General features: G+C 52.9%; 1 protein-coding gene across 1 annotated transcript in view; it reads left to right on the forward strand.

Annotated features, from left to right (window-relative positions):
* The window catches only part of SLC4A5 (solute carrier family 4 member 5), a 24,978-nt gene that overhangs the window by 3,364 nt on the left and 6,508 nt on the right, over positions 1-15,106 (forward strand). The window contains exons 3-17 of the mRNA XM_019473528.1: positions 1,650-1,779; positions 4,391-4,551; positions 4,789-4,944; positions 6,538-6,633; positions 6,977-7,032; positions 8,983-9,140; positions 9,237-9,324; positions 9,504-9,658; positions 10,015-10,158; positions 10,347-10,521; positions 10,856-10,989; positions 11,105-11,376; positions 13,879-13,940; positions 14,376-14,576; positions 14,959-15,072. Of these exons, the coding sequence (XP_019329073.1) occupies positions 1,650-1,779; positions 4,391-4,551; positions 4,789-4,944; positions 6,538-6,633; positions 6,977-7,032; positions 8,983-9,140; positions 9,237-9,324; positions 9,504-9,658; positions 10,015-10,158; positions 10,347-10,521; positions 10,856-10,989; positions 11,105-11,376; positions 13,879-13,940; positions 14,376-14,576; positions 14,959-15,072 (2,102 nt within the window). The remainder of the gene's footprint in view (positions 1-1,649; positions 1,780-4,390; positions 4,552-4,788; positions 4,945-6,537; positions 6,634-6,976; positions 7,033-8,982; positions 9,141-9,236; positions 9,325-9,503; positions 9,659-10,014; positions 10,159-10,346; positions 10,522-10,855; positions 10,990-11,104; positions 11,377-13,878; positions 13,941-14,375; positions 14,577-14,958; positions 15,073-15,106) is intronic.

Below are 15,106 nucleotides of genomic sequence, written 5' to 3' on the forward strand. Positions count from 1 at the left end.
AAATTGCAAATCCCCCTTTTTTTTACAAATGCATCCAGAGATCCCGCCCAAGGCGGGTATTTCCAGCAAACTCCCTTTGCCACCATCTGGCTCGTTGCAGTTGGAGGGAATTTTGGGGGGGGGGTTGCAGGAAATTTAAGGTTTGGGCTGCAGAGCAAAGCGGACGGCGTGAGGCCAAGCGGGGTTGCCGGTATCGCACCGATTTCATCCCCTCTTACGCGAACAGCACTTAGGCTTAAAGAGCCTGAGGCCCTCCAGGCATGTAGCCCGGCTCTAAAATTAACAGGAATATTAATAATCATAATAATGAAGCTTATGGAAGTGGAAGGAGAACTTGACAACAGGGCTTTAGTCCTGGTGGTGGGGCTTAAAGGGCTTAAGTGGTTAAGCAGGCTCAGCCTAGAGCGCAAGGGACATCCTATTCTTTCACGGCCGCCGCGACTTGGGTTTTGTCTGCTTTGGTGGGAGGACAGGGCAATATTTCTGGTTTTTCCTCCGCTCGCACGCGGCAATTTCATTACCTGCTTTTTTGGGCACCCTGTTACCCGACTTTCTTATTCCCAGGTTTGAGAACAGGTGGATTCTGCTAACGAAGACATTTTCCGAGCTGGATTAACTCCTGCTGTATTAGGAGAGGGCTAAGACCCAAGATTTTATTAAAAATACACCATTGCCGCGGAGCCTGGCGTAGGGTTGATTTTAACCTCTTGTTTGAATAACAGGGCAACCGGGGAGCGGTCCCATCCGTGCCACGTCCAGGTTCATACCCGGGTGTTTGATTCCACCCCGCAACCCAAATTAGGAGGCTTTGCTAGAAAAGCACGCAAAGATGGAGAGGGTTAAGAGAAAACCCAGCCTGGCTTTTTTTTTTTTGAGAGGAGAGGGCAGGTCCGTCACCCTCCCGTGGCCGCGGGGAATGCACCAAAAATGAAAAACCCTTTTCCCATCAGTCAGGAGGTTTGCAGGCAGGTGACGTGTTGCCGCTCCCCTTCCCGAAACACACCACGGGAAGCAGGAGGCAATAGGTGCCCTCCCCAGCCTGGCCGGTTATTTGCAGCAAGAAGCTAGATTTTTCCCACAGAAATGGTAAATTTGTCTTATTCCCTTCGAACGATACACGTTCCCCTCGGGGATCCAGTGGGAAAGCGTGTGCCGAGCACTTGTGCGTCCCGATACACGGTGCCGGAGACTGTAAGGATTTGGTTGCCGATGGCAGGCAGCTCCAACCTGGCAAAAACAGGCTCCGCAGTAGGGAAAAATGCGGGATACCCCGCGGAAACAGGGCGCACAATGCTTCTGGAAGGGGAATTTGACTGTATTGTACATAGGGGTTGGCCGCGTTCCTCGATTCCCAGCCCGGACCTATATATTCCCCTCCTGGCTGCTATGCAGCCTCCGCTGCATCCTTTCCGCCAGCATCCCGTATCTCTTTGCACAGGGATTTTGGGACAGGATTACTTAGAGTTTCCCCACTCCTCAATGTCTTGCACCTTAAACGTTTTCCTCGAAACCTCCTTTTTTTACCCCAGGATCCTAAATAGCCCTACCGATCCCTCTTTACTCCCCTGGAGCTTTCCGTATGGGGAATTGGTGCAGGATCATCTCGTCTCCGGTCGATGGTAAACCTCTTTTTCCCCTCCCCCCGGCAGTGTCACCGGCTGCCGAACGCCTCCGCTACATCCTGGGGGAAGACGATGAGCCTCCCAACCCCACGCTCTTCACGGAGATGGACACGCTGCAGCACGACGGCGAGGAGATGGAGTGGAAAGAGTCGGCCAGGTGAGGAGTCAGGGGGATGCTTTGGGTTGAAAAATGTGCCGGGTAAAAATCCCGCCCCCCCCCCTAAATATCCCTCGGTGGAAACGGGTTCAGGGAGTGAGCATCATTTTTAATGAGGTTAAAAAAGCCGTGCCCGAATTAGGGCAATGCAGAAAACACGGCGTTTTGGGGGTCTTTGCACGGCGGCTGCAGCCTGCCGAGGAGGAGGAAGAGAGGAAGATTTCCCATCTTCTCCCACGTCTCCCCAGGTTGGATCAACCGCAGAGCCGGGGCTTTTCCCGTTCCCGGTTACAGCACGAGAGCAAAGCCCTACAGAAAGGGCCGGGGGGTGAAAAAACAGGGTAACGTGCTGGGAAACTGGAGAATTAGAGCAGAGACCTGGGAAATGGGAGTAGGTGACACAAAGAACATTTTCCCAAGTCTTTTTTTCCCCCCACACACTTTTGCTGGCCAGGCCAAGAGTTAAACTTCTCCTACCTCTCAAGCAATAATAATACAACCCCACCCACTGCATCTTTAATAAAAGTATTAGAGGAGTTGCAAGTGGCGTTCGCTTTATTGAATTAGGAGCTTATCCAAGGGAAAAAGCTCAAATCCAGGTGGGATTTTTCTCTTCCTAACCTCAGCTGTGTAAGGGCTCGTAGGGCTGGGGGGGTCTTCTGGGGCGCTTTGGGAAGGGAGTTGGGGATGCTGATGGCGTCCCGAGCCCTTTCCTTTCAGTAGCACGTGCGGGATTTGCGAATCCGGGTGCGGAGGTTCGCCCGAGGGATGGGGAAGAGAGCAGGATCAGGCCCTGCAGGTGCCATTCCGTCTCTTGGGCTGGTTATTGGCATCACCAAAAATTTGGAAAGCTCTTGAGCATCCTCCTGGTTGCCATCCCTGCTCAAAACGCAGCAGCGCGGGGATGCTGTTGCTAAAATCCTTTATTTCCCCGCCCCCAATTTTGCGTAGGGCTGTATCTGCTTATCCCTCCCCGCTCCCCAAAAAGTTCGGAAGGCAAAAAATCAGCGCTTGCATTGGGATTTTCATCAAGGAGGGCTTGAGATGGTGGTTTCCAAATTCCCCCTGGGAGGACGGAGGTTTCTTAAGTCCCGGATTTCCGCTCTCTGGCGAGGAGCAGTTCAGCTTCTTTAGCTGCAGGAGAGCAGCTCCTTGGTGGGAGCAGCGCTACCTGTGGCTAAATCCGCAATAAATGGAAATAAATGGAAATAAAGAAGCTGAGCGCAGCAGGGAGATGGGGTTTTGCTGTAGCCTTGGCGAAAGCATCGCGGGATGCCGGTCCCGGGGCAAAGGCGCCGCTGGAAACGTGCCTCGAGTCCCGCACGCCGCCCCAAGCTGCCACCCCGTGTGCGCGCTAACCCACTTTCGGCAGGAAAATGGGGCAAAAAAGAAACGAAAAGCGACCTAACCGGCTTTGGGCGAGCGCCGACGGGGCTTAGCGGGTGCTACGGCGGGAAGCTTGAATTTCCTCTCAATAAAAGCAGCGTTGTTCGAAGGGCTGGAGAAGGGGTTTCTGCAAAGAAATCAGGGTAGGGCGTTTTGGAGTGATGGGCACTAGGGCCAAATTTTATATTTCTGGATCCTCTGGGGTTTTATCCCCAGCACGGACCATTCCTGGCACTCCCAGATAATATTTTGGGGCTTTTTTAATAGGGACACCCAGCATTTTCTCTTTGCAGCAGCATTTTAATGCACTCCCCCCTGCAGTCTTTGCAGCCTTTTTAATGCGCCCACCCACTGCAGCCGATACAATCCCATACAATCCCAGGCTCTCCCCACCCTTCCCCTGCAGCGTTCGGGAGCCATCAGCTATTTCCAGAAACCCTTCTCCTCCCACATCCTTTCCGTCTGCGCCCTCTGCGGTGGCAGGAGCCCAAATCCCAGTTGTACCAGTTAAAAGTTGTAAGGTTAAGCCCTGCGAAGGCTAATCCACGGAGCCTGCAAACCTCCTGTAAGGGAAAAGCAGCTTTCTTCCCCAAATAGACGTCTTGCCGAGAGCCACCTGCCCTCCCCGGAGCCTGACCTCTGTTCCTGGGGTGCTGGGAGGAATCAGCCACCGTTCCCAAATTTGCTCTGAAGTCTTTGGTTTGTAAAATTAAGGAAAAACAAGGAGGTGGAAGGGCTGATTTCCAAGGGCTTGCAAACCTTCTCGTCTCCCACCATCGGAATGAAGCGCCCAGGTTGAAGTCTGAGCATTGCTAAGGAATTAAAGAGACATTTGCGGTGCCCTGGGTTTTTGCTTTCCTGTGTGCACGGCTGGTCCGTGCGGGTACGGCTCCTGGCTAAGGCAAGGTCAGCTCCATGGGAAAACCTCCCAGATCTCGCAGGAGCAATTTGAGGAAGGTCAGGTCTGTAGGGTTGAGTTCAGTGGTGGAGCCGAGAGGTTTTGCTCCGCTCTGCAAACACGCAAGCGGCGCTTTGTCTAATAACGTTACTTGATTTCTCCATTCCCATCCTGAATAACAAGCAAAAACTTTGCAGGATGGATTAATTCAGGCTTGCAAAGCCTCCTGCAGAAGGGAAACGCCACGGGAAAAGCAATTCTCTTATTCTCTTCTCGTACACCGTCTCCGCTCCGTGCCCATCCCCGTGGCTGCCGCTGTCGTTTCAGGTGGATAAAGTTTGAAGAAAAGGTGGAGGAAGGCGGGGAGAGGTGGAGCAAGCCCCACGTGTCCACGTTGTCTTTGCACAGCCTGTTTGAGCTGCGGACATGTCTACAGACGGGAACGGTGCTCCTGGACTTAGATGGCTACTCTTTGCCCCAAATTATAGGTAGGAGCCGGCGGGTACCAGTGGTTTCGGATGGATTTTTCCCCATGTCCTAAAGTTCTGGGAACAGATTTAAATGCGTTTACTTGCTACATGCAAATATAAGCCAACTTGCATGGGAATAAGCAAAGACAGGAGTTGAGAGCCATCAACTTGGTTCAGGAAGTGTTGTTGTCATGAGCTTTCTGGGAGGGTTTGCAGTGGGGTAACCCGTGCACCTCCCTCGTTCGGTGATTGCAGACGATGTCATTGAGAAGCAGATCGAAGACGGTCTGCTCAAGCCGGAGCTGCGGGAGAAGATAAGCTACGTGCTCCTCAGGAAGCACCGTCACCAAACCAAGAAGCCAATCCACCGGTCCTTGGCCGACATCGGAAAGTCCGTCTCCTCCAACACAAGTGAGTCCTTGGGGTCCAACCTGTGCCTGGTTGCATCCTTGAGTCTTCGGTGAGCAAGCCTTGGGGGAGGAAGGTCTCAGGAGAAGGAAAGGGGGGAAACCCCCAACCATTTGGGGCACCCAACTATTTACTGCATTGAGAAAGACCCCAAAAGCTCTGCCGCTGGTGGCTTTAAGCGTGGGGGGGTCATCGGGAGCTGGAAGTCAAGGAGATGTCTGCTGAGATGGGCAACGGCGTTGTGTGATGGACAACGGCATTGGCGGTCGCTTGGCCAAGGAGCTTTCTGGCAGAGCAGCCTACAGACAAATCCAGTCTGCTCCACGGTTGAACCTGCCTATTTTTGAGCCATTATAAAAGGGGATTTGTTTGTTTTCACGCTAGATTATTTACTTAGGTTTAAACAGAGGTCATTTGGTGGAGCCCGGGATTTGCCGGGCTTCGGCTGCTCCCCGGGTAGGCAGAAACAGCAGCACCCAAGCTCAAAGTGCACATGGAAGAGGCCATCAATAAGCAATATTCCCACCCCGTGAGCGCCCCCAGGTTTCAAAGCAGCCATCACCCATGTCGGAGGACTAGATATTTGAGCTAACATTTGCCCAGAAGCCTTCAAAACGGAGCACGACTTGGAAATGTTGCGGTTACTCCCTGTAGGTAGGAAAAATAGAGGCCTCTTTCGTGTTTCTAGTCTCTTGCTGAGACGATGGCATCGCTTTGAGTTTGCAAATAGGGACACCAAGGAAAAGGTGGTCACTGGCAGGAGCAGAGGGGTCCCTCGCATTTCTTGTGCCAACAGCAGCTCCGTGAGATTGGAATAAATACCGCCGGCACGTTGAAAATAGGGTCATGCCCAGTGGGAGTTTCATCATTATTTTTAGTGGGTTTAACAATAAAAAAAATGAGGACAGATGCTGCGGTTGCAGCTGGTGTTTCAGAGAGATGCAGAGCAGCTCAACAAAACGGGTCCAGATGGTTTTTCCCAAGGAAAACACAGTCTTGGGAATTCAGGAGGTTTCCTGAGAAAATGCTGGGCTTAACACAGAAAATGCATGGGGGGAAAGGGAAGTCTTTATAGCTAAATAATTCAGTTTAAACATCTGAGATGAAACATGGGACTCGTCACCAGTTTAGGGAGGAGAAACGTTCACGTGAAACTTGGTGGTGGCCAACGTAAATATTTTGAAGTGTGAAGTTCATGGCAAATTTCAAGCGTAGGTTTCTTTGGAGAATTAGGAGATTAAAAAGCCAGATAAAGTGTTGGGTCTTCCTAAGGAACAGAAATTGCACTTCTGAACCCATTTATAGCCTCGACGAGAGCATTGGTGGGGCGGGGGGTGGTGCAGGCTCCTTGCAGGGAGCCTCTGCAGCGGGAAGACTTGGGGTAAGGCAGTTTTTTCTTTGCTAAGGGGAAAATTACTATGGGTGGGATAAAAGTGCAACTGAGAGTGGGAGGGAAAAGCAAATTGCTGGTGTATCAGCGCTGGAAGGGTCACATCTGCGCCGGGCAGCTGATTTTCAGCCCGGCCTCTTGCCTTCAGCATCACCCAATGGTTCCCCATGGCACCTGCATCTCCTCTAACGGCTCCTTTCCCTCAGCCCGCAGCCCCGTTCGGAGCCCGGCCGCCGGCGCCGCCTTCCACCGCTCCACCGAGGACCTGCGGATGCGGCAGAGCGCGAGCTACGGCCGCCTGCGTAAGCCGGGGAGGGCGGCGGGGAGGCGGAAACGGTCCTAAAAGAAGCGGGGTGGGGGGGAAATCAAGCTGCAGTATGAGAGTGGGCGATTGCAGTTACAAGGGGATCCCACCACAGCCATAAATGAGACGTGGTTTGTGTAACGACAGGGTGACCGAGATCAGAAAAACCTCATATTCTGGGGTTTTCATCTTATTGCACCCGGTTTGCAAGCCCAGCAATAATAAATGTTGGGTTTTTTTGCGCTGAAGTCCTCCCACCGTGTTTTCTCCTTGCACGTGGGGCTGAAATTGGGCTGCGCATCACGGGGTGGTTTTCTCACTTTCTCTCTGATCTCCATCAGGTCACGCACAGAGTCGAAGCATGAACGACATCTCGGACACGCCGAGCACCGACCAGGTAATCGTCCCCGAAAAGATTAGCGCGATGCTGTGGGGAGCACCTCCGACACGACCCGCGATGGGGCAGGGGCTCTGTGGTTGTTAAGGCCCGTGTGAGCCTTGTGCGGCTTCGCTCGGTCGATAAGCACACCAATTCCTAATTAGGGAAATGAATACATGTATTGATCCCTGCTAACTCCTGGGGAAGCTGTCCCAGAAATAATACCTGTGCTTGCAAATTAGGGGCAGAATTAGGGGCACGCGAGGGTGCTGATGTAGCTTGAGATCCTTAGGGCGGAGAAAAAAAATTCCTGAAAATCTTTAGGTAGGAAAGGAAAGGTGTTTGGAAGAGTGCAGGGATCCTAAAAGAGCCTTTGCTTGGCTGGGTAAGGGCAGGTTGCAGGGGGTAAATCCCATCCAAGCACTTGGGTCTGCAAAGGTGAATACAGCTCTCGAGATAACGGTCTGTAAATAGAGGCGGGTTTCGTTTTTCCCTCCGTTTGCGCCGTGATGGCCGTGGGTTTCTTAATGCAAAGCTCAGCTGAGAGCCCGTCGGGGGCTTTTCCCCCCCCCCGGTTTGCTTTGCAGGGGAGAGCTGGGAAGGAGGTCAGGCTGCTCGGGCAGTTCGTGGGCAGATCTCTGCTTGCCGATGCGATGGATCAGCAGGGTTCTGTGCCGTTCTTTTGCTAGATGTCCCATCCCCATGCCGATATCAAGGCTAATTTAGCTGGGAACTGCTGATGCATTATATGGGCTTTGCTTTGTTTCTCTTTGTGCGTGATTTCAGCATAAATCTAAGGGAAAACCAAACGCAACGCGGGTTTGTAGGGGACGGTACGGGAATAACAGCTTGCTTTTCCCCAGGGGTGTCCTCGCTGGGCTTACCTGGGGTGACGCGATTTAGGGGGAAGCGAAGGATGGAAATTCATGCGTTGCTGGGAGCCACGGGACAGGGATGCCACGATATCAGGGAGGCAGAAGGTTTCCAGGGCACCTTCTTAAATTAGAGCTGCAATAAAGCAAGCCAACTGCCCGCTAACGAACCCCAAATATCAGCCTCCAGCAGTGGGGTGCGGAGGGTTAATCCCAAAATATGCAAAGCATTTAGGTTTAATCGCCCTATTAGGCCCACTACAAAGGGACTTTTTAAGTGTTACATGAAGCTTAGTGGTCACTGTTAACTCCTGCTCTTGCTTATTCCAAGCTGCATTGGAGAAGTTGCTTTATTATTATTATTTTTTTCCATTTGGGTTTAAAAGATTAGAAAGGGGAGAGCTTGCTGCCCGGCTCACATGCCTCCCCTCATGCTGGCATATAGATTATAATAACACCCTGCCTGGGTTGGTATTGAACCCTTTTAGACTAATAATGAAAGACCTGTAGGGGAGAAGAGACCGGGGAAATAAATCCATGGACGAGGTTTCCTACTTCCATTATTTGTTCCTGCTCCGAGGATGAGACTGGGGGACAACGAACTACAGAACCATCCCCCGTGCACGGCACCGAGCGGTGTTTCCGCATTATATAGGGGCCCGGGGAGCCCGGGGCTGCAGGGCTGCAAATAGACTTGCAAAAATGCATGCTGGCTTGCTCCAGGATCCGTATTTTCTGACTCAGATTTTCTGCAGGGGGATTGCAGGGGTTTTCCTTGCGTAGACCCCAGCGCAGCAAAGCGCCTTTTGCAAACCACCTAGTCGCACTTCGTATTAGGGAGCCCCAGGCGTGTGGTTTCAAGTTAATCTCGGGCTCAGTGATGGTTTTGAGTAACGAAGAAGTTCAGCTTTATGAATTCTTGCTGTTTTATTCTTGGGTATGGCTCTTGAATCCCCACCTCTGGGAGTCCTGGGACCATCAGAGATTAAGAGGTTTGAGCCTGCGGCTTCAGCTTTTGCGTTCAGGGTGTGGAAAAGAGGGGGGGAAAGCCAAATTTTGGCAACTGCTCCCTTCCCCACCCTCGTCTTTCCAACAGCTGAAGAACAAGTTCATCAAGAAGATCCCCAAGGATGCGGAGGCCTCCAACGTGCTGGTGGGAGAAGTGGAGTTCCTGGAGAAGCCCTTTGTGGCTTTTGTGCGGCTCCTTCAGGCGACGATGCTGGGAGGGGTGACGGAGGTGCCCGTCCCTACCAGGTGAGCTCAATTCCTTCGAGTCCGAAGCACCGAGTGGTCTCACAACATGGGTGCCGGTTGTCCGAGGTTGCCAACACGGCGCCTTTCCCTTCCCAGGTTCCTCTTTATTCTCCTTGGTCCCGCGGGAAAAGCCAAATCCTACAACGAGATAGGCAGAGCCATCGCGACCCTCATGGTGGATGATGTGAGTAGATGCAATGCCCGGCCCTCAATGGGAACCCCCTTGCTCAGAGCCAAGAAAAAAAAAAAAGCCATTTTCATCCTATCGCCCGAACGAATGAGCTTAAAATCCCATAATGACGTGGGATATGTGCATGCTGGACACCGTTCCCGGGCTGACACCTCTCCTCTCTTGACCCCCAGCTCTTCAGCGACGTTGCCTACAGAGCCCGCGATAGAGAAGACCTGATTGCCGGCATAGATGAGTTTCTGGATGAAGTCATTGTCCTGCCGCCCGGCGAGTGGGACCCCAACATTAGGATTGAGCCACCCAAAAAAGTGCCCTCGGCTGAGAAGAGGTAGGTGGGAGACGTGAGGCTGGTCCCAGCCCTGTGGCCTGTTCTGGAGGTGCTGGAGGAGGACAGCAGCTTTGCTTGCCTTCATCCCTAGAAATAATCTCTGCAAATTTTCCCGAAATGCTGCTTTTTCAGCAGTTTTTGCCCCCAGATCAGCTCAGAGCCATTTCCACTCTGCAAAATCTGCGTTACCCACCCTGGGCTGAGCAAATCCAGCTCTTGATCTTTCCAAATTCGCCCCCAAACCCAAGCTCTAGTGCAGGCAGAGAGCTACACCATGGCCTCGGTCGTGGTCCCTGCATCAGGACCGGCTTGGTAGGGCGGGCGCCGTGGCCGACGCTGGTGACTCTCTCCCGCAGGAAATCGGTTTTCTCACTGAACGAAGTGGGGCAGATGAACGGCACGGCCGGTGGGGCGAGCGCCGGGGGCGGTGGAGGAGGCAGCGACGATGGGGAGATGCCCGAAGTTCACGAAATCGGGGAAGAGCTCGCGTGGACCGGCAGGTGAGCAGCACCCTACCACTCAAAAAACTTCTAATGGTGCCAGCACCCATCAGCATCTCCTGCTGGCTCACCCTGCGGTCTCCTGGGCCAATGAGGGGTGAAATGCTTTTGGGCACAGGCTTTTGCGCAGCACCGTATCTATTTTGGCGGAAGGCACGTGCATCTGGTCCTTGGTGGTGTCTCCCCAGGTTTTGTGGTGGCCTCTATTTGGATATCAAGAGGAAGCTGCCCTGGTTCCCGAGCGACTTCTATGAAGGCTTTCATATCCAGTCCATCTCTGCCATCTTGTTCATCTACCTGGGCTGCATCACCAACGCCATCACGTTCGGGGGCTTGCTTGGGGACGCTACGGACAACTACCAGGTCGGGTCCAAGGAGGGTGGTGACTTTGGCTCAGGGAGAGCAAGCAGGGATGGGATGAGATGGGACGGGATGGGATGAGTTTTACCCCCCTTGTGCCATGCCAAGCTTTAATGCTGGGGATGGAAATTCATTGCCAAGTGGGACTGGCAGTCCTGAAATACCTGCAGGATGGGAAAACCCATCTCAATGGCAATGCCAGGAGCAAGAGGACGTGGTCCCAACCGACCTATATGGGTCCTAGCAGAGGTCCTTAATTCCCATCTCCATCCGGGGTGTCCGTGGGAATGTAACATGGCACAGCATCACCATAACGCTGGGTTTGATCCATCCCCAGGGCGTCATGGAGAGCTTCCTCGGCACGGCAATGGCAGGCTCCATGTTTTGCCTCTTCGCCGGGCAGCCTCTCATCATCCTCAGCAGCACCGGCCCCATCCTCATCTTCGAGAAGCTGCTCTTCGACTTTAGCAAGTAGGTGCTGGGCGATGCCGGGGGGAACCGGCACCCATCCGCACCGGGGTGGGAGCTGTCCTCCAGCCCGCGGCGCGCTTTCATGGGGCTGCTCTCGCCTTGTCCCCGCTTTCAGAGGCAATGGCATCGACTACATGGAGTTTCGCCTCTGGATCGGCTTGCACTCTGCCCTACAGTGCCTTATCCTGGTGGCCACCGACGCCAGCTTCATTATAAAGTACATCACCCGCTTCACAGAGGAAGGCTTCTCCACCCTCATCAGCTTCATCTTCATCTACGACGCCATCAAGAAGATGATCGGAGCTTTTAAGTACTACCCCATCAATTCGGACTTCAAGCCGGACTACGTGACCATGTACAAGTGCGAGTGCATCGCTCCCGACCCAGGTGAGTACACATCTTTTTCAGTGCCGGATGGGGAAGGCAAAGGGGATGGGGAGGGGTCCTGCCGTGGATAAATCCCTCTGGATCGTTGGCCAAGGACATGGAAGGAGGCAGCTACCCGGTCAACTGGGGTGGAGAGACCTTGTCCTCCTCTTCTGAGGGTGATTTTGGGCAAGATGGAAGTACAGCCTTGTCCCGCCATGGATGAGCGCGTCGGTGCTTGCCAGGACACGGCCAACGGTGCTGGAGAGCCGGGGCCTCAGCCTCAGCAGCCAGACCTGGATGGATAAAAAGGAAATGTGGAAACAAAAAATAATTTTAGATCATTAATTCCAGCCCGCTGCCGATGGAAACTTATTCTCCAGAAAATACACCGGAGGGGTTTTGTCCTCTCCAGTGTCCGGGACACCCCGGGATATCCCGGTTGGGTGTGGAAGCCTCCTTGGACTGTTTTTCCTCCTCTTTCTTACTCCTTTTCAAAAAGGAGAGGCCATCAGGCTCTGAGCAGACGGTCTTTTGATGACTCCCCTGGTTTTGCTCTTGGATAGACGTACCCGATGATCCCCGGTCCGAATCGTGCAGCTCAGATGCTCCCGCGGCCACCTGGAAGGGAGCGGAGATCTTCGGGCTAATGCCAGCGACCACCTGCTCTCAGATGAGCTGAATTTATTTAAAAAGTCTAAATGCTAACAATTTGGGGGAGTATCAGCTGCAGCTAGAGGAGGCAGAGAGGTGTGATGGTGAAGCTCTTCCCAGAAATAAAAGCATCCAAGACCCGTCACGCAACGTGTTCCCAATACACCTGTCACTGCAAGAAGAGATTTTACCTGCCGCGATGGAAATAACATTTATTTGGTTTAATTTTGTATTTTTCCTCGATTTCTGTTTATCAACCACCCGCCGAGTGACCCGATCCCGTTGGGTTTTGGAAGCCCTGCGCGCAGTGAGGAGGACCCGGAGACAGCGCAATCCTTTCCAAACCAAAACCCTCCCAAATTTGACCCGCAGGAAAGCGAAGCCTGATGCCCGACGCAATCCCCGGGGGGCTGCAATATCCCGAAGGGGACTGTGACCGCCTCCATCCACCCGCGCGCGAAGGCAGCACCTGCCGCCACGGCTTAACGCAGGAGGAAGGCGAAGCCTTCAGCCTCCGGGGAGGTCTTCCCCTCTTCCAAGCCCCCGTCCTGAGCAAACCCCGGGTGGCCGAGAGGCATTTGCACCCCAAAAACCTTAAGCCTCTTTGCAACCCAGCCCCATTCCTCGCCCTCGCTGCCCCAGGCACCCAAGGCAACGGTGTCCGCGTTGGATTTTCCATTCCTCTAGATATTGAGAAATTATGTTTATTCCCCCCTACATCCTTTTTTTTCTATCTTTTTTTTTTTTATTAGTTCTGATTTTTGATTATTATAACTGATTTGTACCATATTTGTCTCTGCTGCACACATCAATTTGGGCTGATTTCAATCTCAAGTGAGTATCGCCTTCTAAATATTAAAATTATTTTAACATTTGATACTCTGTAGAGCCCTTAGGGGTCCTCTCTTAAAACACCACCAGTGGTATGCTACCCTTTAAGTTGTAGAAATCACAAATAAGGCCGGTTTCTGGAAAAATAAAAGGTTATGGAGGAAAATAATAATAATAATAATGTTTTTAATGCTGGGTTTGCCAGCGCTGTTTCCCAGAGCCCGGTTTTGGCAGCCCCCAGGTCTCTGCTTCTAACCCAGCAATCGCTTCTCCTTCATTAATCCTCGGTGCCGGGGATGGAGGCGGCAGGTCGGGGCAGCCGAAATTCCCGCTTGGCGCAGGAAGAGGATGGACCGGAGGGAAGAGGGGGGGGCAGAGTGGTCCCGGACCCCGCTTAGGGCCGCCCATAAAGAACGTGGGTGCTCCTGGAGCCGCGGAGCTGCGTCGCCCGAAGAGCCGAGCGGACCCGCTTTTTGCACTGGAGGAGAAGGTGCCGGGGGTTAGAAAGGATGGGGTTTTTTTGCAGTGAGATACCAAAACACCCCTAAAATATTTTAAAAAAAACCCAAAAAAGATGCAAAAAAAGCAATTTGGGCATGATTGGGTGCCGCCTCTCCAAAAATAACAGGCTGCTTTTTTAGTCTTCTACCTCCGTGGTTTTAAGACGCAGGTGTCGGGATGCTCGGCCCCGCTGCCGGTGGCTTCCCTGGGAAGCTCCTAAAAATTTTAGGAGCTGGGAAGCTCCTAAAAACACCTCCCCCCTCTGAGGGAGAAGCTGCCGAAGGAGAAGCCGTGTTCTCCGCCGGCGCACGGGATTAATCAGGGAGAAGTCGCTGCGGGGTTAGAAATGGGGGGTTTTCTCCCCAAATCCTGGTCCGCCCTCGGGATGCTGATCCCCGCGCGGCTCTCGGAGGATGTGCTCGACCCCGGGTTTGCTTTTACGGCTCAGCCGTGCCTCTCCGGGTGAAGCCCGTCTGCTTTTAATACCGAAACCTCGCTATTAGCCAAAAACCTCAATAACAAACTCCTTTCCCGCAGCCAACGCGACCTTGTTCGATGCTTCAGCTCCAGTGGCACCAAACACCACTAACATGTCTCTGGTAAGCGGCTTTGCTCATCCCGATGGGAAATTTGGGACAAGGGAGGGCAAATCCCAAGGACTTTTGCACCCAGGGAGCGACGTGCGCCAGCTTGGAGCGAGGGAAACGTGAGATTTGCATTGATTTGGGTTCACAGTTGGGCTCGGCGGCACCAAATCCCCACTTTTTTGCCCAAATTAACAGCAGCTCCGGGGTTTTCCCATGGTTATGGGGCTCCCGGCGGCAGCAGCCCTGGGAAATACTCCTTTCCTTGCATGCTGCAATTGCATAAAATGCTAATTTTGCTTTTTTTGGCCAGGAAATACCCCTTTCCTTGCATGCTGCGATTACTTAAAATAGCTAATTTTGCTTTTTTGGCCGGGAAATGCCCTTTTCCTTGCATGCTGCAATTGCTTAAAATGCTAATTTTGCTTTTTTGGGGGGGTTTCTCCCCAGTACAATGCTATTAACCTAACAGCTCTGGACTGGACTCAGCTGAGTAAGAAGGAGTGTCTCAAATACGGCGGCAGCTTAGTGGGGAAATCCTGTAAATTCGTGCCCGACCTGGCCCTTATGTCCTTCATCCTCTTCTTCGGGACCTACTCCATGACCTTGACCCTGAAAAAATTCAAATTCAGCCGCTATTTCCCCACCAAGGTAAGGAAAGCTCCGGGTTTTACCCTCCTCTCTTCCAAAAGGGAGGGAAAACGGGAGCTGTCGGTCTCTTTGCTGGATGCAAAGAGCTCCAGGAAAATAAATCTGTGTTTCTAGGAGGTGTCGGTAGCAATTAGGAGAATCCTCCCCGAGCTTATAGCCGCTGATCTGGCTCTTGCACACTGAATAACCCATCACCCCGCGATGCAAAGGGGAAAAAAAAATCTGCATTTTGTGGGTTACACCCAGGTTCCCCATGGGTGAGCGGAGCTGGAAAGCCCCGGGGAAGGGTGCCGAAGCGGGAGCAAACCTCTCCATCCCATTAATTAACCTCTCTACCCCATTAATTACCCTTTCCGCCCCCGTTTCCCTGTCTTGCCTCCAGGTCAGGGCTTTCATTGCTGATTTTTCCAATGTCTTCTCCATCCTGCTCTTCTGCGGAGTGGATGCCTGTTTCGGACTGGACACCCCTAAGCTCCATATCCCCAGTATCATCAAGGTTTGGCCGCCGCACTAGGGGGGACCCCCTCACC

The sequence above is a fragment of the Aptenodytes forsteri genome, unplaced genomic scaffold (assembly GCF_000699145.1).
Source record: "Aptenodytes forsteri isolate BGI_AS27 unplaced genomic scaffold, ASM69914v1 Scaffold444, whole genome shotgun sequence".
Lineage (NCBI taxonomy): Eukaryota > Metazoa > Chordata > Aves > Sphenisciformes > Spheniscidae > Aptenodytes > Aptenodytes forsteri.